We start from the raw sequence: 20916 nt of genomic DNA, 5'->3' as shown, positions 1-20916 counted from the left end.
TCCATCAGACATATTCCCACTGATTTTCCAGTTCTTGTGGAATGTGGCATACTTAGGCCTTTTCTCACTGGTTTCAAAATGAGGGAAAAACTCTCCAAAGACAAATTTTGAAAGACCTCCAGCAAGCAAGCCTGGCTGCTTGGAAGTAAAATATAAAGAAATGAATGGTGGCTCAAGATGTTTACACAGTTCTGTACGTTGACCTGTTTCTCAACAACACTTTAAGAGGTTATATTTATGCATTTGCATGTACATTTTTGCACACACTTTTTTAAATTTCTGGACATGTGTCTTTACAGTTATGTGAATCTGCATCATGAATGCTTTATACCCATTGTACTGTATATTTTGCAAAGTTGGCTTCCGTTATAATCACTTTTCTTAAGCATAAGTACAGCTGTTCACATTGCTGCTTTTTTTAAATCTAGCACTTCAGTGTCTTTTAAATTGCTTGGACCCTGTGCCTCTGCTGCTGGTGTTTCCCCTAATAATATTCATGTTAACTCTCATGTAGTTGGTAGTACAGTAACGTTCTAAAGGCCATGTTTTACATTTTCAGCTCCCACGTTGTTTGTGTATGACAGAGGATTGTTTAGGGTTATACAAGAGCCTATAATGCCTTAATTGCAGAGCTAAAACCTACATTATCTCCATAAAATCTCTGAGGGAGCCACTTAGGCTCAATCATGGTTCACTGTTTTGGTTTTATTGATGCAAAAATTGCATAATTTCCGCGTGGGGGGTGAACATCCCAAAGACTCAAGCATCCACATGTACAAACTCTGCAAATGAAAGTCTAAACACTAATTTCCAATGTGTGTGCTCGTGTTTTTGGATAGAAGGTGTGATCATATGTCGTTAAGACAAAGGTATCTCTGGGTGTTGACATGACGGGCACATTTTGTTCATTAGCATCCCGATGACTTTCAGATCACTACACCACAAACCAATATCCTATCCTGGGTTTGACTGTACTGCGGTGAGCTACAGCTATTATGAGTTGATATGCAACAGTGTGTGAAAGCAGAAAAAGTCTCAAATGGTTTTTGGCTTTAGTTAATGTAAGGGAGTAGCAGGCAGCAAACCAAGGCATTCAACATTTTATATTAAACACGGTGGTTTAGTAAAGGCATTTAGTAAAAGGCATTGTAGAGCAGCCCTTTCTTAAAGTAATGCAACTTTGAAATGAATTGGACGATCTTTTTTTTTTTCATAAGGGAAGCAGAAAGCTCACTGGATTACTTCCATTGCAATCCAAATTGTATCTGTGCTATGTGCACCAGTTTACTTCTCCTTTCACCTGCACCCTCACAAGATAAAAGTCCATTTTAAGCATCAAGTCCCTACTTTCAGCCATTGTTAATGAAGATTTGAGGAAATAAGTCACCTTCATAGCTGGATTCACTCCAGTGTTTCTCAACCTCAAGCGGGTGGAGACATCATAAACACATAAACGCTTCAGGTAAAATTAATGAGCAAGAAAATGTAAATTGTTTTCATAATGGCAGAATGAGGGGTGAAAGTCAAGTGGAAGACAGGAGGCAGTTTGTGCAACACATAGGGTTTGAGTGATCTTTAGCCCCCACATGGTCCTGCCCTGCCCAGCCACGGCTCCACCAAGTCAGGTATAAAGGTGTGCCAAACTGATGCCACCCATCGTCCCTGCTCTGGAGAGGGTGGAAGACAAGGGAGTGAAAGAGACAGTGCAGGTGTGAGAGAGAGAAGTGGAGGAGGGAAGTTTAACTTGTAAGGCAGGAAGATTGACTGCTGTTGGACTTGAAATACAATCATGGGATTTGGAGTAAGTACTGAAATTTTGTCACAGATTTTGGCCTTTAAACTTAGCTTAAGATTAGGTTCTGCATTTCTTTTCAGGTTTGAGCTCAGTCTAAATTTTGGTTATTTTGGTTAAGAAATACAATTTCTTTTGAGATAAAACAAAAATACTTCTTGTCTTTTCCAAATCATGAGGTTATTCTTGGGGCTAGGTTTGGAGTCACCACCAGAGATAACCTAGATCTCACAGGGCTCAATTTATTGTTTCGTGTTAATGTCAGTTCTCCTTTTTCTAACTTAAATTTATTTTTACAGCTTTGACAGCATTATAAACCCAAGATTATCTGGATCAAGATTAAAGAATTTCGCTCTTCTAACAGTTATTAACACCGGTGTCAGAGCATGTTTGAACAGGACGGCTGACCTGACTTTCTGCTCTTATTTTTGCACAACAGAAGAGGAAGCTTCAGGGCAATTTCCCCCACATATGTTCAGTTTTATTAATGCCACATTTTGTGCCACTTTCTTCTCTCCAGAAAGGAAAGGATAACTACAAACTGGCAGCAACGTCAGAAAATGGAGGACAGAAAAGCAAGAAGGCTAGAAAGAAGAAGGACATGGATGAGCTGAAGAAAGAAGTGGACCTGGTGAGTACTCAGCTCACGTGCAGCCACTCTGTGATCATCTGTAACTTGACTGGCTTGATGTCATGTAAGAAAAGTGAGAATTTTAAGCATACAAAACTACTGATAAATTCCCTAAAGTTTGACTGTGTCACAGAAAGAAAAAGGCATTGAATAAACGTTCGTGAACTTTAATGACAGTCACTCGATTGCTGCCAGTGGCCACAGCAATGATGCAGTCACGGCTGAGGTAAACCTCTGCTTTGGCCTCATTGCTGGTCTCATGAGATGTAGGTGTCTGAGCCATATTTCATGAAGATTGCTGCTTACATTGCTGGACGTACACTCCCATGTTATTAAGATGCTGTCAGCTATAATTACCTTCTAAGTCATGTTTATCTAGATTGGTTTTTAATGCTGAGTGAGTGAGAGGCTCTGTTGTTGTTGTATTCTGTGGTTCCTTAGATCACATCAACTCATCCTTCATGCGCAAACAGCAATTTTCTGCTGCTACATTCACATAATAAAACACATGTAATAAAATGCATGCCTGCCTGTGGGATTTCGGCTTGTTTTACTCAATGTTTCTCAATCTCTTTGTTTTTCCTCTCCTACTCTCAATAGGATGATCACAGGTTAACCTTGGAAGAACTTATCAGGAAATATGGAACTGACCTAACCAGGGTGAGCACTTCAGACGGGCTTGTGGGTGTCTAGTTTTGTAGAAGTGTGTTTTTTTAGAAGATAATCCCACAGGTCAAGGAGGATTTCATAGTCCAACATGAGGTTATAAGTAGAGGTGACACAAAACCACTTTTTAATGTCCGATACCAATACCGATATCATAAATTTGGATATCTGCAGATACCGATATGAATCCTATACAGTCTATTTTATAATCAATAAAACTTTAAAAACTGTAAAAAACAAAACACTAAAGCTATTCTATTACACCCAAAATATTTTGCAGTTCAGCGATACTAATCTTTTTATTTAAACTTTTAGCAGAACTTTAAATCTAAGTATTTAAAGTAATATTCAAAAATTAATTTAAAATGCAATTTTATGCAGATTTCAAAAATTCTTTGGTTCTGAAAAAAAGAATGGACCCTTTTATACTTAAAGCTTAACATAAATAGACATCCAGAGTGGAAAGCAGTGCAAATGAATGCAAACACGGCTTCTCACGACACTCATCTTTTATCAAGATGGATGTCAGTGTAAGCTAATGAATTTTGTGTAATTTCTATACAAAACATGAGTATGAAAAAAGTGTTTTTCATATTTTGTTTTCGAACCACGAAACTGTTTAACCATGTGTCGTGCCAAAGTTGATATCCCTGACAAAATTTGTTTCCCCTGCATCAGGAGCGCACGCTGGGCTCTCCAAATCACGGGCAAACACTATACCACATTCTGGATTTGAAGCTCACAAACACTTCTAATAACGACTAAATACTGAAATTTTGGAGATGTTAGCTCCTTATACAGTGAAGTTATAGTGGAATACAAATAATATCAGGCGGATCCTGCCACAATATGTTCCCCCCCTGCCTAAATCATGGACAAAGAGTATCCCACATTCTTGATTTTTAGTTCACAAACGCTTATAATGACTAACTAGTCCTAAAACTTTGAAGGTTTTAGCTCTTTATACAGTAAAGTTACATCTATTTATCAGATAAAATGTCCTTTATTTGTTAAAATAATCCCCTCCGATACCACATGAGAACAATAAATATATAATTTTCTGTTGTAACCCTTAAACTGAATGGTAATGTAACGACACTCATTTTTCACTTTTTCACAAAACTAAAACATCACTACTTCCACGTCTAATTGTCTGTAATGGAGGCAGAAAAAACTGGATCTGCACTCCGTGCCCAGCGAATGCTCACAACGCAAGAGGTACGAATTTTGTCAGGGATACCTACCTTGGTACACCTGGTTTGGCAGCACATAGCGAGGCTCCAAATGCTTTCAGTGTGAACTCCAGACCGCCAACAGGTCTCGCACACAACAGTCACTCTATCATGTGACGCATACTGCTCCGACGTGCTATTTCACTACGTGGGTTACGCAATGTTGCGAGTTTTGTGAGATGTTTTTGTGATATTTAATGGATCGGATTACTTTTTTTTTCTCCCCGATATCCAGTAATTTAGATCAGGATCAGACTGATACGGATACTGTATATCGGATCAAGCCTTCCCTAGTTATAAGCACATGACTCAGGACAGGCAACAATTCAGTTTACTTTGTCAAATGGACTGGTACTTATATAGCAGTGTTTCCCAACCTTTTGGAGCCACGGCACATATATCACATTAGAAAAATCACACGGCACACCACCAAACAAAAATGTCACAAAAAGCATATTGATCATTTTTCCCCGCGCACCAGGTATAGTGGAATTGGCTCAGTTTGTCCCCAGTATAGTTTGCTTTCTTCTGAGCACTACTCATGCTAGGTGCTTCGTCTGGGTCGGAATTTTCTCCAAGACCCAGGTCAGATTGAGTACTTTTCTGTTGCTATTACGCATTGCATTCTTTCACTCAGAGCATGACTATTATGTAATTTCTTCTTCGTCTTCTTCTGTTTTACTGGCAGTTGGCAACCCATTCAATTAGAGCAGGTAGTTGTACTGCCCTCTAGTGGAAGAGAATGTAATTGTTCTGCCCATTACTCACGCCGGACGCTTAGAGTACTAATCAGGTGGAACCAGGTAATATTCCACGACACACCTGATCATTTCTCGCGGCACATTGGTTGGGAAACACTGTTATCGAGCACCTTTCTACTTAATATGGGCATTCAAACTGCTTTCACCCAGTCACACACATATTAATACAGTGCTTCTATCTTTACTAAGCACTTTTATCTAACATGTCAACATGTTCGCACTCTGATAGGTACATTGGGGGTAAACTTGGGATTCTGTATCTTGCCCAACGACGCTTTGACACATGGACAGAAGGAGCCCGAGATTGAGTCATGGGCTATGTGGCACTTAGCTATTTGTTTCTTTAGCCTACTTGTAATTAGCTTCCTGCCTTCATTCATTCCAATAAAAGCTGGTAGAGGAATATTGTCTCTGTAAAGTAACATCCATCCATTCTTTTCTGTTTAACCAGTCATCAGGAGACTGGAGCCTATCCCAGGCTTTGCTTCTTGACTCTTTTTAATGCCACATGTGGCACAAACAAAATACGTTGTCTTTATAGTCCCAGGTTACTTGTGGAAATGAAGAAGATTTTTTTTTTTAAACAACTCAAGTGAAGTTAGGCAGTTACATTAACAGGTTAGACAGATGGTGAACTGGACCTTTAAAGTATCAATACATACCACACTACAAAAGGCAGACTTGGATACTATTCAATAGTAGCTCCATGTAATCTTCATCAAGCTACAGATAAACACACAGAATGCACTTTCACACACCAATACGGACCCACCTAATGATTGCTTGAGGCTGATTATCTCCTGGAATCTGACCTGTCTGAACAGTTTCACTCATATAGGGAAACGGGCTTTATTGACTCTGCCAACAAAGAAAATAGTAGTAAAAAAATTCCCCGTATTTCGTCAGAGGATTTCATAGAAACAGACACAACCTGATCACTTGGTAGTCTTCGCGCCCACTGTTAATTACAAGACTTGATTTCCCATAAACATGGATTTCTCTTGTTGTCTGTTCTTAAGGAGAGGAAGCTGTAATTTTAAGATTACTGAGGTATTTCGGCTTGTGGTTGTTGTTTTTTCTTCTTGGTTTTCCATTAGGCCTTAATTCACCATTTCTTTGGGTTTAAATTAAACTGAAATGTTCTTGTTCTTCATTATGTTTGTCCTTAAGTCAGCAAAGATTAAAAACTTTTTAGGAACAAGGGAAAAACTGGAATCACACATTTTCATATCAGGTTTTACACAGCTTAACCTTTCCTCTTACCTTTATCGTTCTTTTTAGGGTCTCTCCTCCTCCAGAGCAAAAGAGATCCTGGCCCGAGATGGCCCCAACGCCCTCACACCTCCTCCTACGACACCTGAATGGGTCAAGTTTTGCAAACAGGTAAGAGTCAAACATCCTCCCCTTGCAAACCGGACCTGTGGTGGAATATCCAAATAGTAGAAATGCAAATTAAGTCTGTGTCACTGTAAACCAGTACAACCAGCAAAGCCTGATTGTTATTTCCTCTTGTTTACAGCTGTTTGGTGGTTTCTCCATGCTGCTGTGGATTGGTGCCATCCTCTGCTTCTTGGCTTACGGTATCCAGGCTGCCTCAGAAGATGAACCTGCAAATGATAACGTAAAAATAACGTCTTCAACTAGATCGTTGTATGTTAAACAGTGTTGATAAGGTCACTTTTAAAAATGTATTCCGCTACAGATTACAGAATACATGCCCCAAAATGTATTTTGTAACATATTCCGTTACGTTACTCAGTGAGAATAACGTATTCTGAATACTTTGGATTACTTAATATATTATCATGCTTTTTACAACTACATGAATGTACTGTGTGTGAATTGCTGTGTGATTTATGACTATTACTTGGTTACCCGCCATACCAATACCAATATCAACTAGATTTTTGAATCTTAACATAAAATAAGTAACAGTAGGGTGGACATTATGTAAGGCTTCACTTTTTGCAGCGGTCTCGTATTGAAAACTATTCCGTGCTTATATAAAACAGGTCCGCGGCTCCAAATCGTAGTAAAGGGACCTCTGGCTAATACATTGCACTCTGTGACTGGCTCATAGCCAAAAATTAGCTTTACTTTGTTGTTCCGGTCAACTTTGCTAGCGAGAGACAGAGAGAGGCGTTGAAAGACTGCTCCAACTGAACTTATTGTTTTGGAGGAAAACATGAACACGGTGTACAGTCGAGTCTTAATAGAAAACTTACAACTGGGCTAGTCAGGTACTCTTTTTTGCTGCAGTGGTTATTATTATAGTTACATGCTTCCAACTCCCGTTTCTGGTCGGTGACAACTCGTACTTTTCCACTCTTCTTTTTCACCCTCCCTCGCGCTCACAGACACAGGTATGGCAGTCCATTCTCCCTGCAGCACAGACTACACTGCCCATGAGGCTACATTCTTTAGGGCTATGTCTGTAACACTCTGCCTGTTGCCTTCATATTAAAAAATTTTTTTAATAATTTAAAAAATATTTCTTTATGGTATTATGCGGGCCGCAAGTAGGGGTGACATGGGCTGCGAGACTGAGACACAGGCATTAGAGCCTCTTAATGCATGTTTTGTTTGGGTTTCCACCGGCGTGGAATTACCAAAAATAAAGAGGGCATAGACTAGCATATGAAACAGAAAAAGACCACCGTGTAATCCATTTATGTTAACAAAGTAACTGTATTCTGAATACCACTTTTTTAAACTGTAACTATAACGGAATACAGTTACTCATATTTTGTATAGTAAATACGTAACGCCGGTTCATGTATTCCGTTACTCTCCCAACACTGATGTTAAATAAATAATGTATAACACAAAAGGTGACCTAACTGCGCCTTCTCTGTTAATGTAGTTGTACCTAGGTATTGTGCTTTCTGCTGTCGTCATCATCACCGGTTGCTTCTCCTACTACCAAGAGGCCAAGAGCTCCAAGATCATGGAGTCCTTCAAGAACCTGGTCCCACAGGTAAATTAGCCGAACATGGTATAAAGTCCCTGCCCATTGAATCTATTTGGGTCAGGGAACTGGGAGAACTACAGGTTAATATAGACTGGGATACAGTGTGGTCTAATCTGAGTTTGACTTCTAAGAACCTGGCGCATCAATTAATTCATTTCAAAACCATACACAGAACATACATTACACCCTATAGGAGGTTCCAGATGAAACTACAGGCTACGTATCACTGTCACATCTGCAATGATTCATCACCTGGCACGTTTTTGCACATGTTTTGGGACTGTCCTGTGGTATCCAATTTTTGGGTCTTTGTGAACTCTGTGTTATCTGAGGTACTGGAAGTTTTTTATGTTCCCAATCCTGGTCTTTGTCTCCTTAATGATACCTCTGAAATCTCCTTAAAACAATTGCAATGCAAAATGTTGTTCGCTGGATTTACATCCGCAAAGAAGACTATTACAAAGCAATGGTTCTGTCCTGACATTTGTATGGAATCATTCTGGAGACGATGTCTTATCCATGTTATTGGTTTTGAACATACCACAGCAAAATTAAATAAAGCTCGACCCACGACTGTTGACGCTTGGAAAATCTTCTCATCCATAGTTATCTCCTGGAAGAGGCAATAATTGGTTTTAACTTTATGTTTTTGTGTCTTTTCTTTGCTGTCCCTATGCCTTGTTTGCTAATGTTTGCTTTGCTACTGCAGTTTACAGTTGTGCTGTATATGTCTGTACCCCCCCCCCCCCCAACCCCATTTTAAATCAATAAAATGTTGATCACAAAAAAAGAATCTGGTCCCACAGGTGAGACACAAAAAGAAAAGCTAATGTAACAGTTCATTTATACACACTGTTTTTGTATCATTTTGCTTGGTAGCCTCCCGGCGGTAACACCCAACAGTACTAGTTGCACAATTCTAAGGAGTAGCGTTTCTTCATCAGTATTACAACAATGATGATGCATTTTTACCATCACTCATCTGACTTTTTGTTGATGAGAAAAGAAAGAAAATACATATTCATGTGTCTTTTGACATATCTAGGTATGCTTGATGTGTTCCCTAAAAATTCCTAAAGTATCTTTGATTTTTATAGCAAGCCCTGGTTATCCGTGATGGCGAGAAGAAGAGCATCAACGCTGAGGATGTGGTGCTCGGAGATTTAGTGGAGGTGAAAGGAGGAGATCGAATTCCTGCTGATCTGAGAGTTGTCTCTGCTCACGGCTGCAAGGTTCTTTAACTCAAATACTTGTGTTAATTACACCATACATTTTTCTAGAGTGGGGGTTTGACAGCTATGGTTTTATTTATATAAATCTTATTTTATGTGTTATAATTTTTGAGTAATTTTTCATTCTTGAAGTGGCAAAATCAACCTCAGCCCTCCACCCTTGTGCATCACCTGATCATCACCACTGGTCAGCAATCACAGCTTATTGCTGACCCTGTTAACATGTTTGTTTCTTTTTTTTTCATTCCTCAGGTGGACAACTCCTCCCTGACTGGTGAATCAGAGCCTCAGACTCGATCTCCAGAATTCTCCCATGAAAACCCACTGGAAACCAGGAACATTACTTTCTTCTCCACCAACTGTGTTGAAGGTACAGACACAAAAATTGATTTACTGTCTAATTAGAGAAAACATAAGCTTGATGATCTCAAGTCAAAGCCAAATGAAATGTCAGCGGAATCAGTCTGTCTTCTCTTTTCAGGCACAGCCAGAGGAATCGTCATCAACACTGGTGATAATACCGTCATGGGCCGCATCGCCACCCTGGCTTCCAGTCTAGAGGGCGGAAAAACTCCCATTGCCATTGAGATTGAGCATTTCATCCACATCATCACTGGAGTGGCCGTGTTCCTGGGAGTAACTTTCTTCATCCTTTCTCTCATCCTTGGATATAACTGGCTGGAGGCTGTCATCTTCCTTATTGGTATCATTGTCGCCAACGTTCCAGAAGGTCTTTTGGCTACTGTCACTGTGAGTTTTGGTGTCTAATGGCATTCCTTTTAAATACCTTATATTTATTGATACAAAAAGACTGTGGGTCTAAAAACCTAAATTGTCTGTAGGTGTGTCTGACTCTGACTGCTAAGCGTATGGCCAAGAAGAACTGCCTAGTGAAGAACTTGGAAGCTGTCGAGACTCTGGGCTCCACCTCCACCATCTGTTCTGACAAGACCGGCACCCTGACCCAGAACAGAATGACTGTGGCCCACATGTGGTTTGACAACCAGATCCATGAGGCTGACACCACTGAGAACCAGAGCGGTACCTCTTTTGACAGGAGCTCTGCCACCTGGGCTGCTCTGTCCAGAATCGCCGGACTCTGCAACCGTGCCGTTTTCCTGGCTGACCAGAGCAACATTCCCATTCTGAAGGTGAGAAATTTTCATCTGTAAAACTGCTCTAGTTCATCCATCGTGAACATCAACAAAGACTCCAAATAATTTCCCATCCAAATAATCCATCTGAAGGAACAAATCAGAAACATTTGTTTTCCATGTAACAAGTCCTCATACCCTTGGTTGTACACAAAGACAATGCTTATTACCCCTCTTTCCTGAGTTTGATAGTATACCCAATGAATACTGGGAATCAGTGACTATGTGGGAAGTCCTGAAGTATTATTGCTTGGCTTGGAACTTTTGGGATTCAACCAGATACAAATGCAGCCAAAAAGCACTACAAATCTTTATGAAACCACTCAAGATAATTAAAGTCTGTTTTAAATATACAGATGTATAATAGTCTTCGTCTAAGTCATGGTCTCCATAATCATCTATCCAATTTAGTAAATTACATCCACAACCATGTGATTGCCATATTTTTGATGTAATTCAGCTACAGATTACCTAAATACAGTTGTGTACACATCAATTCTCATTTTCAATATGTTGTTATAAAGAAGGCATGGGATGTGATGATAAACCTATTTTACTAACCCTGTTTTTTGCTTAAATCCACAGAGACATGTGGCTGGTGATGCCTCAGAAGCTGCCTTGCTAAAGTGTATTGAGCTGTGCTGTGGATCTGTTCGTGAAATGAGAGAAAAATACTCCAAAATTGCTGAGATCCCCTTCAATTCCACAAACAAATACCAGGTAAACCATCCACACAGTGTGATAAAGCCCTTAAATGTTTAGATCAAAAAAAGCACATCTATAGACAAAACACATACTATAAAGTTGCAGAAAGCCTTGTTTCAAAGTCTTAACTTTAGAATTAAGGCAATCCCAATCTTGATTTCCATAAATTTGATTTGATCTGGGGGGGATGCTGCACACTAATATACAGGGAGTGCAGAATTATTAGGCAAGTTGTATTTTTGAGGAATAATTTTATTATTGAACAACAACCATGTTCTCAATGAACCCAAAAAACTCATTAATATCAAAGCTGAATGTTTTTGGAAGTAGTTTTTAGTTTGTTTTAAGTTTTAGCTATTTTAGGGGGATATCTGTGTGTGCAGGTGACTATCACTGTGCATAATTATTAGGCAACTTAACAAAAAACAAATATATACCCATTTCAATTGTTTATTTTTACCAGTGACACCAATATAACATCTCCACATTCACAAATATACATTTCTGACATTCAAAAACAAAACAAAAACAAATCAGCGACCAATATAGCCACCTTTCTTTGCAAGGACACTCAAAAGCCTGCCATCCATGGATTCTGTCAGTGTTTTGATCTGTTCACCATCAACATTGCGTGCAGCAGCAACCACAGCCTCCCAGACACTGTTCAGAGAGGTGTACTGTTTTCCCTCTTTGTAAATCTCACATTTGATGATGGACCACAGGTTCTCAATGGGGTTCAGATCAGGTGAACAAGGTGGCCATGTCATTAGTTTTTCTTCTTTTATACCCTTTCTTGCCAGCCACGCTGTGGAGTACTTGGACGCGTGTGATGGAGCATTGTCCTGCATGAAAATCATGTTTTTCTTGAAGGATGCAGACTTCTTCTTGTACCACTGCTTGAAGAAGGTGTCTTCCAGAAACTGGCAGTAGGACTGGGAGTTGAGCTTGACTCCATCCTCAACCCGAAAAGGCCCCACAAGCTCATCTTTGATGATACCAGCCCAAACCAGTACTCCACCTCCACCTTGCTGGCACCTGAGTCGGACTGGAGCTCTCTGCCCTTTACCAATCCAGCCACGGGCCCATCCATCTGGCCCATCAAGACTCACTCTCATTTCATCAGTCCATAAAACCTTAGAAAAATCAGTCTTGAGATATTTCTTGGCCCAGTCTTGACGTTTCAGCTTGTGTGTCTTGTTCAGTGGTGGTCGTCTTTCAGCCTTTCTTACCTTGGCCATGTCTCTGAGTATTGCACACCTTGTGCTTTTGGGCACTCCAGTGATGTTGCAGCTCTGAAATATGGCCAAACTGGTGGCAAGTGGCATCTTGGCAGCTGCACGCTTGACTTTTCTCAGTTCATGGGCAGTTATTTTGCGCCTTGGTTTTTCCAAACGCTTCTTGCGACCCTGTTGACTATTTTGAATAAAACGCTTGATTGTTCGATGATCACGCTTCAGAAGCTTTGCAATTTTGAGACTGCTGCATCCCTCTGCAAGATATCTCACTATTTTTGACTTTTCTGAGCCTGTCAAGTCCTTCTTTTGACCCGTTTTGCCAAAGGAAAGGACGTTGCCTAATAATTATGCACACCTGATATAGGGTGTTGATGTCATTAGACAACACCCCTTCTCATTACAGAGATGCACATCACCTAATATGCTTAATTGGTAGTAGGCTTTTGAGCCTATACAGCTTGGAGTAAGACAACATGCATGAAGAGGATGATGTGGACAAAATACTCATTTGCCTAATAATTCTGCACTCCCTGTAGTGCTAAGCTGTCAGTCTCAGGCTAGTTACCCTTTGCACTTTATTATCTATTTCACTATAAATGAGGGCTTGATTTACAAAAGAAATATCACATTGAATTAAATAACACTTAAACTAGAGATTTGGATGATAAACTATTGAGTATTTACTAGGGCTGTCAGTGTTAATCGCGTTAAAATGACGTTAATGCCAAAACCACATTAATGCGGCTTATCTCCATTAACGGGTTAATGTGGATCACCCTTTGTGTGGGGCTGGACGGCATCAACGCGTTAGTGTGTTAGTGCTCGATTAACGTGTTAGCGCCACGTTAATGCGGTTTTGCCGTTAACGTCATTGCAAAGCGATTAATGCTGACAGCCCTAGTATTTACTGAAGTTATAAATCAGAACAAAATGACTGTAATATCCTTATACATTTCTGCAATCATACTACTTGTTTCAACCAGGGGAGCCGCCCCTGCTGGTGAGAGTACATTGCATGAACTTACTTTTCAGGGCCCTAAGCCATGTCTATATTTTACATATATTTTATTCAAGTCTAATTTTAACAACAGCATTTTTAGCAATAAAACTTGCCTTACCTGAATCTATTAAATGTTTTTTATTAATCTAGTAAAAAGTCTTGTCAAACGGTTTGGAGTAAAGCTATATTTTAATTTTGCTTCACGTAAATCACTTAAACCTGCATTTAAATCCAGCCTCTCTGCTGTCCCACAGCTCTCCATCCATAAAAACACCACTCCTGGGGAAACCAAGCATCTGCTGGTGATGAAAGGAGCTCCAGAGAGGATTTTGGACCGCTGTTCCTCCATTTTACTTCAGGGCAAAGAGCAGGCTCTGGATGATGAGATGAAAGACTCTTTCAATAACGCCTATGTTGAGTTGGGAGGTCTTGGAGAGAGAGTACTGGGTACAGCTAGCCTCCTTCGCTATCTGTATATTTCAATTTTAGCTACCAAAGGGGAATCTTTCAAGTATTTTCTTTGTATCTTATTCAGGATTCTGCCACTGTCACCTCTCTGATGACCAGTTCCCAGAGGGATTTGCTTTTGATACTGATGAAGTGAACTTCCCCACTGAGAACCTGTGCTTCGTCGGACTCATGGCCATGATTGACCCTCCTCGTGCTGCTGTGCCTGATGCTGTTGGTAAATGCAGGAGTGCTGGAATCAAGGTATGATAACTTTTTGGATGACCAGATGTTTGTTTTTTTGTTTGCACAAAGTGCTCCATTTTTTTCTCTTCTCTCTCAGGTCATCATGGTCACAGGTGACCATCCAATTACAGCCAAGGCTATTGCTAAAGGTGTGGGTATCATCTCCGAAGGCAATGAGACTGTTGAAGACATTGCTGCCCGCTTAAATATTCCAGTTTCAGAGGTCAACCCTAGGTTAGTTCTCTTTCAAAGATTTATTGAAGTAGCTTTGACAGTTTCTTGACCACAAGTGAGAACTGTTCAAAATGTTTCTCTCTTTAATGATACAGCTTTAAAGTTTGCTTGAGATTGCAAAAACTGCTAAATTAAATTAACTCTGTCTTTCAGAGGTCCTGACTGCTACACAGCCAAAAAGGCTTTTACCATTAATTTACATCTATTAAATCTTGGTGTGATGCTTAGCTGGTGGCTTTGCTTTTTATTCATCAACAAGTTATAGTGTGTGTGTGTGTTCACGTTAAAGCACGCTAAAATTACTATCCTTCTTAGCGCTTTTGCAGGGTTGGGATTGTTAGGCTCTTTTAAACTCATATAAAACCTATGTTTACAAAATATGACATAACATTCTGTTGGATTAAATAAATGCTAAAAACAAAAGGTTGGGATTCACTGTCTGCACTGAGGATTGATTATTTTATTAGGTGACAGTGTTATTGAACACTTTTTTGCTGACAGTACCAAAGTTCACATAATTTACTTCCTGATGTAATCTCCTGATGATACCCTACTGTTATACTAATGCGTTTGTAATTTCTCCAGGGATGCTAAGGCCTGTGTTGTCCATGGTGGTGAACTTAAAGACATGACCCCAGAACACCTTGATGATTTGCTGAAGCACCACACTGAAATTGTATTTGCCAGGACCTCCCCTCAACAGAAACTGATCATTGTGGAAGGATGCCAGAGACAGGTGAGCATCGGGGGGGATTCTCACAGATACAGTTTGACAAATGTTTTGTTTGGAACTCGTAAAAACATGTTCTTCCTTGTCCAGGGAGCCATTGTGGCCGTGACAGGTGATGGTGTGAACGACTCTCCAGCTCTGAAGAAAGCTGACATCGGTGTTGCCATGGGCATCGCTGGATCTGATGTCTCCAAACAGGCTGCTGACATGATCCTGCTGGACGATAACTTTGCCTCCATTGTCACTGGAGTTGAAGAAGGTAAGATCTATATCAAGACCTACACCTGCAGAAATCTGGAAATACAAAATACGAAGCATCACTGAATCTGCTAAATTACTTTATTCAGGCCGTCTGATCTTTGACAACTTGAAGAAGTCCATCGCCTACACTCTGACCAGTAACATCCCCGAGATCTCACCCTTCCTCCTCTTCATCATTGCCAACATCCCTCTGCCCCTGGGAACCGTCACTATCCTCTGTATTGATCTGGGAACTGACATGGTGAGCTGTTTGGCTCTTCATCTTGTTCTATAGAGAGGTTCAAATGAACTCAAATATGGGTGGAAAGTTCATGTATTTATTTATTCACTTGTGGTTTTGCAGGTCCCTGCCATCTCCCTGGCTTATGAGAAAGCTGAGAGCGACATCATGAAGAGACAGCCCAGAAACCCCAAAACAGACAAGCTAGTGAATGAAAGGCTAATCAGTATATCCTATGGACAGATTGGTAAGGCATCATTTATTTATTCAGCTTTAACTATACTGTATCCATATTTTTGTGGCAGTATTTGAGAATTCTGCACCTTCAATATGACATATAATTTTCCAAAAACCCTCAAAAAGGTAATTCTAACTCTTTTGCCAATTTGTGCATTATTTATCAGTTGCATGGTTGAATGGTTTGAATGGTCTATCTAAAATGTCTGTAATTATGAAGGGCGAGCTATTGATAGATGGGAATTAATAATGGATTGGATTTATATAGCACTTTTTAAGGCACCCAAAGCGCTTTACAATGCCACTATTCATTCACTCTCACATTCACACACACTGGTGGAGGCAAGCTACGGTTGTAGCCACAGCTGCCCTGGGGCAGACTGACAGAAGCAAGGCTGCCATATCGTGCCATCGGCCCCTCTGGCCAACACCAGTAGGCGGTACACACAACGACCAGGACAGAGAGCCCAGGGATCGAACCGTCGCCCTTCCGGTTACAGATGCACTTCCCAACCGCCTGAGCCACGGTCGCCCCCTCAAATGGCAGATGGCTGCAGGCCCCTGCCGGGCATCGACGCTCCCACCCTAGGAGTGGGGATGGGTGCAGCCTAGATGGTCACGCCCTGGGGGTCGGCACGGACGCCAGAACAGTCCTTACCTCCTTCACTCTGGCGGAAGTGGCAGCCAGGTCCGGATCCGAGCTGCCATGCCTTAACCACCTCCACATGCTGCTCGGTTTTGTCCTGCAGCTCTTCCCGCCGGAAGCATGACAACACCGCCTGCTCTTGTTGTGTGGCTGTGAGTTTGATCACTATTCGGGCCAGCGCCTTCCCTGGCTGGCCCGGTCCTGGGTCTGCCATGCCACTCCACTTATTTTACAGTGGTTTCGGCACCACTGTAAAATAACCACAGCAGACCCAACGACATTCTTACACTTTTCAGCATCTTTATTCAACCACTTTTCACACACACAGTTGCTGTACACTCACAATGGGCTGCATTTCTGCAGCTGTCAACCACACACATCCACAACAACAACAACTACAAGATTAAACAGTCACAGACTTTTAAGCTGGCGAAGCGTGATTGCAGTTGCCACGCAGGTTCATCCATCTCACCTGGAGAGGCATTGCAGACCACGCCCCACTACAAATACATATCTCTTGCTGCAGTTATTTGCAAACCTTCAGCAATCCCACTGAGAGTGACATCAGTCAGCCCAAGTCAGACTGAACTACTGGTTTCAGAAAGGTTGCCTCCTATCAGCTGACCTGTGCAGTCACCTTGTGATCAAAAGTAGTCGGGGACCTTCAAGCACCTTACAGAATGTAAAAAGAAAAATCAATACAATCTGCATTTCCTGAAGTTCCCTGTTGTTTTTCTCCTGTTAGGTATGATGCAGGCCACAGCTGGCTTCTTCACATATTTTGTCATCCTGGCTGAAAACGGTTTCCTCCCCATGGACCTGATAGGACTGAGAGTGCTGTGGGATGACAAATATCTAAATGACCTGGAAGATAGTTATGGACAGGAATGGGTCAGTCACAGTAATGCTACTACATGTACTCTGAACTGGGAGAATTATTCAGCTTTATTGTGTTGTTCACTTGAGTTTCAGTGCTCGAAAAGGCTTTCTAAGCTTATCATTTTGTTTTTTGTGCACTAGACATATGAGCGCAGAAAGATTGTAGAGTTCACCTGCCACACAGCTTTCTTCACAAGCATTGTAATCGTCCAGTGGGCTGATCTAATCATCTGTAAGACCAGGAGGAACTCCATTTTGAAGCAAGGAATGACGTACGTATATGTGGAGACACAAGAGATCTCAGGGCGGGACTTACATCAAAACTAAGAGCACCTTTAAAGTTTAATGACCTCCCATGTTGTGATGCTTGATTTTAGAACATCTAAGAATATTCACCAGTGTTTTGGTGATTCTGACTTTTTTTTTCCCTGCAGGAACCGCATCCTTATCTTTGGGCTCGTTGAGGAGACGGCACTGGCTGCCTTTCTGTCATACTGCCCGGGCATGGATGTTGCCCTAAGAATGTACCCTATGAAGTGAGTCAAGCGCACAGACAAGCTTGTGCTCTTCTTTTTCATCCAGTAATACCACAAATTCAGGAAAACACCCTTAGAATTCAATAATTATTCATAAAGCACACTTTTGCTCTTCCACTGTTATTCTTGTGGCCGTCTTCTTTGTCACCTTTATTCATGCAATGACATTCATGAACACAAGACAATCCCCTGGTGAAGTGTTGATCTTGTTGTGTTTAATTCAGTGGTGTCATCTTGCTTTACCTTCTTGTTGAAAATAAGACGGCTATTATCTAGTGTCACTGGTAATTTCCTCTTCAGAGGCAGAGCGAAGCACAAGAGCTGCTATTACTAATGAGTTTCTTTGCCCAAAAGAGAACAATAGAAAGCATTGAAGACACTTTAGGCTCATTAGCTGAAAAGTTCGCATGCTACTTCCCTAACTTACCCACTCCCCTGTTTCTTTGGGTGTCTTCTGGTGTTTAAATAATCCCAGTTTCTTATTCTGTGTTGTTGTCCCTATTTCTGATTATTTTACTCTCTTTTATTTTTTTAATTTCTTTGTTTACCTGTGGATATATTCAGATGTAGACAGCTGCACTAGATCTAGGACACTGAAATAAGCACAAAAACATAACAAACAGATCCCAGAGTTTTGTGGGCTGGTTTTCAGGGCTTTGCATTAGTGGTCTTTCAGTAACCTCGTTAGAGTCGCCAGAGAGCAGTTTCAAAGAGATGAACGCATCAGCAGGATGTGTCCTCGACCCAGAGTCCTCAGATTTCTCTGCCTCGTTTTGCTTTAACAGCTTCTGAATTCATTCTAATAGCCGGTTCTCTGCAGCCTAATGCTCACTCCAAAAGCTTTTCATGTGCCTTTATTGAACCTTACAGAAAAAAGACGAGTGTGCTTGTGTTTTGTTTTGCTTTTTTTGCCATGTAACTCAACCTGACTGTCCATCCATACCTTTAGGCCATTGTGGTGGTTCTGTGCCTTCCCTTACTCCCTTGTCATCTTCCTTTATGATGAAGTCAGAAGATATATCCTCAGACAAAACCCAGGAGGTAAGAGCTTCACTAACTCTGTTACATTTTTTTCACTATCTGAGGCACCCAGGACCCCCGTTTTGTCTCTGCATTTTAATCTGAATGAAGTAGCGTGCAACTCCTTTTTACCCAAATGAGAAATCAGAAGCACAAAATGTGCTGTTTTGCGTTAAAATCTATTGTACATCCAAATTTGAAGAGAAATGATCAAGTGCTTTGACGAGCCTGCTACTTAAAGGAATAGTTCACTGCAAAATCTAACTTGGGCCTGTAGTGCCCAGATTTGGTGATACAGTATAGGCTGTGGAAATGTCTCCATTCTCTTAAATGTCATGAAACTAAATAACATTCTCTTTGTAGTGCCAGTGGCACCGATGTATCCTTCCTGTAATCAGGGCCTAGTTGCTCAAAAACTCTACAAACCTTGTTTTGCACAGTTTCATGTGGGAACTATTTTCATACTACTGAACCACATCCACTGAAACAAAGGAGCCCATCAGCTGGCTGGCATTAAAGCTCAGCTGTTGGTTGGGTGGAAGGGGGTGGGAACCATTTATGTTTACGTCCTCTCAAGCTGCTGCAGTTAAAAGCCCCTCCGTGATCAGTAGATGTACTCTTTCTCCTGCACAGTCATACAGTTGATAGGAATTGTTCCTGCATTAAACTGCCCACATCAAGGATTTTTAAGGATTTTTATTATGATACTCTGACCAGAACAAAGTTGGTGGAATTAATAACAGGTAATAGTTACATTATATTTAAGCAAGGCACACATCTGTGAAGCTGATGTTTCTAAAAGTGGCCGTTCACACCAATGCACACGGGTGGATAAATGGGACAACAGTGCATTAAAATATGTGTGTTTCATTTTCCAGATTTTTATTTCATTTAATTTACTCTTTTTAATTTATTATTATTTACTATATGCCAAATCCCATACAATCGCCACCTAATACACTATGTTGCTGGCCTTTCCACCAGAAATACTTGGATTTTTTTAGGATGTCCGACTAGTTAACATTTAGACTAACACATGAGACATGTTAGGACAGTTTTACTCAATTACATTTACATGAAACTCCACTCATAGCTTTTGAGCTACAGGGTCATTTCAGTGTCTTGTGATCCTTTTAGTCATTTCATCCCAGGCTGATTATTTATGGCCTCACTGATGATGTCATCTCATCAGCATCTGTGAGACCAAAATGACACAGCGTCTCCCGCCCCTGCAGGATACATCTTCTAATAGCATTGCCACCAAAGCCATGGTGGCATTTGGCCAAAGTTCAGCAACATATATCTTCAAAGCCCCGCCCCCCCTCCCACAAGTCGAGTCTCTTTTCTTTTGATTGCTGCCAGCAAACCTAACGGATTGAGTGCAAGCTTGTTGAAACCATGGCTTTTGTTTTTTCAACGCACCAGTTTGTCAACCCTGGTGCATGTGAGGCGAGATGTGCGATGTTCCTAATTGCGTCTCCTTTGGTTTCTAGGTTGGGTGGAGCTAGAGACATACTACTGAGCCAGCACCATGCATGGGACACAGGAGTGTTTCATATGCTACACCTATGTTTGAGATGTTAGACCACTAACACCACAAGTCATAGTCAGATTATGTTGATGTATGTGTGGCGCTTTCAATAAAACATAAATACTGTGCACTGACGCTGCTTGCATAGTGGATAATTTTGTCCAGGCTTTCCTTGTTGGTAAACGTGGGATTATCTCATCATTTAGGGTCATTTTAGCCTGTTTTCTGTTGCTTCTAACAGTCTGACAACAAGTCAAGAGATCACTTTGTCTGCTCAAGGGCACAGAGTATTTCTTGGCCACCATGTTGCCTAATCATTCATTACAAGCCCTTATGTTCATTTCTGAGATTTTCCATGTGTCCCCCACCCGCCCCCACGCCCCCTAGTGTTTTGCAAGCTCCCTCCCACTCCGTTGCTAACCCCCCACCCTGCAATAGTTGAGTGACTACAAACAGCCGTAAGTTTACTACAAACACATCCAACAACCCCCACCAGTCAGCCATCAAGGACAGCCCTTAATCCTCACAGCTAAAGTTTCAGTTGCGTTAA

General features: G+C 41.0%; 1 protein-coding gene across 3 annotated transcripts in view; it reads left to right on the top strand.

Moving 5' to 3' along the window:
• LOC120738107 (sodium/potassium-transporting ATPase subunit alpha-1-like) overlaps positions 1-20501 on the top strand; it is a 62053-nt gene extending 41552 nt beyond the window's left edge. For 2 of the 3 annotated variants that reach the window (XM_040039293.1, XM_040039377.1), the window contains 22 exons: positions 2313-2423; positions 3024-3083; positions 6364-6465; positions 6602-6703; positions 7946-8059; positions 9151-9285; positions 9538-9655; positions 9767-10035; positions 10128-10436; positions 11025-11159; positions 13634-13826; positions 13915-14090; positions 14170-14306; positions 14892-15042; positions 15127-15295; positions 15384-15538; positions 15641-15764; positions 17146-17291; positions 17421-17551; positions 17714-17815; positions 18765-18856; positions 20329-20501. In XM_040039293.1, the coding sequence (XP_039895227.1) occupies positions 2394-2423; positions 3024-3083; positions 6364-6465; positions 6602-6703; positions 7946-8059; positions 9151-9285; positions 9538-9655; positions 9767-10035; positions 10128-10436; positions 11025-11159; positions 13634-13826; positions 13915-14090; positions 14170-14306; positions 14892-15042; positions 15127-15295; positions 15384-15538; positions 15641-15764; positions 17146-17291; positions 17421-17551; positions 17714-17815; positions 18765-18856; positions 20329-20357 (2979 nt within the window). In that variant the 5' untranslated portion in view covers positions 2313-2393 and the 3' untranslated portion in view covers positions 20358-20501. Of the gene's footprint in view, positions 1-1646; positions 1802-2312; positions 2424-3023; positions 3084-6363; positions 6466-6601; positions 6704-7945; positions 8060-9150; positions 9286-9537; positions 9656-9766; positions 10036-10127; positions 10437-11024; positions 11160-13633; positions 13827-13914; positions 14091-14169; positions 14307-14891; positions 15043-15126; positions 15296-15383; positions 15539-15640; positions 15765-17145; positions 17292-17420; positions 17552-17713; positions 17816-18764; positions 18857-20328 lie in introns of those variants that run through there. The other variant, XM_040039209.1, reaches the window with a different exon arrangement.
• The last annotated feature ends 415 nt before the right edge of the window (positions 20502-20916 follow it).

Source organism: Simochromis diagramma, unplaced genomic scaffold (assembly GCF_900408965.1).
Source record: "Simochromis diagramma unplaced genomic scaffold, fSimDia1.1 OVJJ01000411.1, whole genome shotgun sequence".
NCBI classification, from domain to species: domain Eukaryota; kingdom Metazoa; phylum Chordata; class Actinopteri; order Cichliformes; family Cichlidae; genus Simochromis; species Simochromis diagramma.
This window is presented reverse-complemented; position numbering and strand designations above follow the sequence as displayed.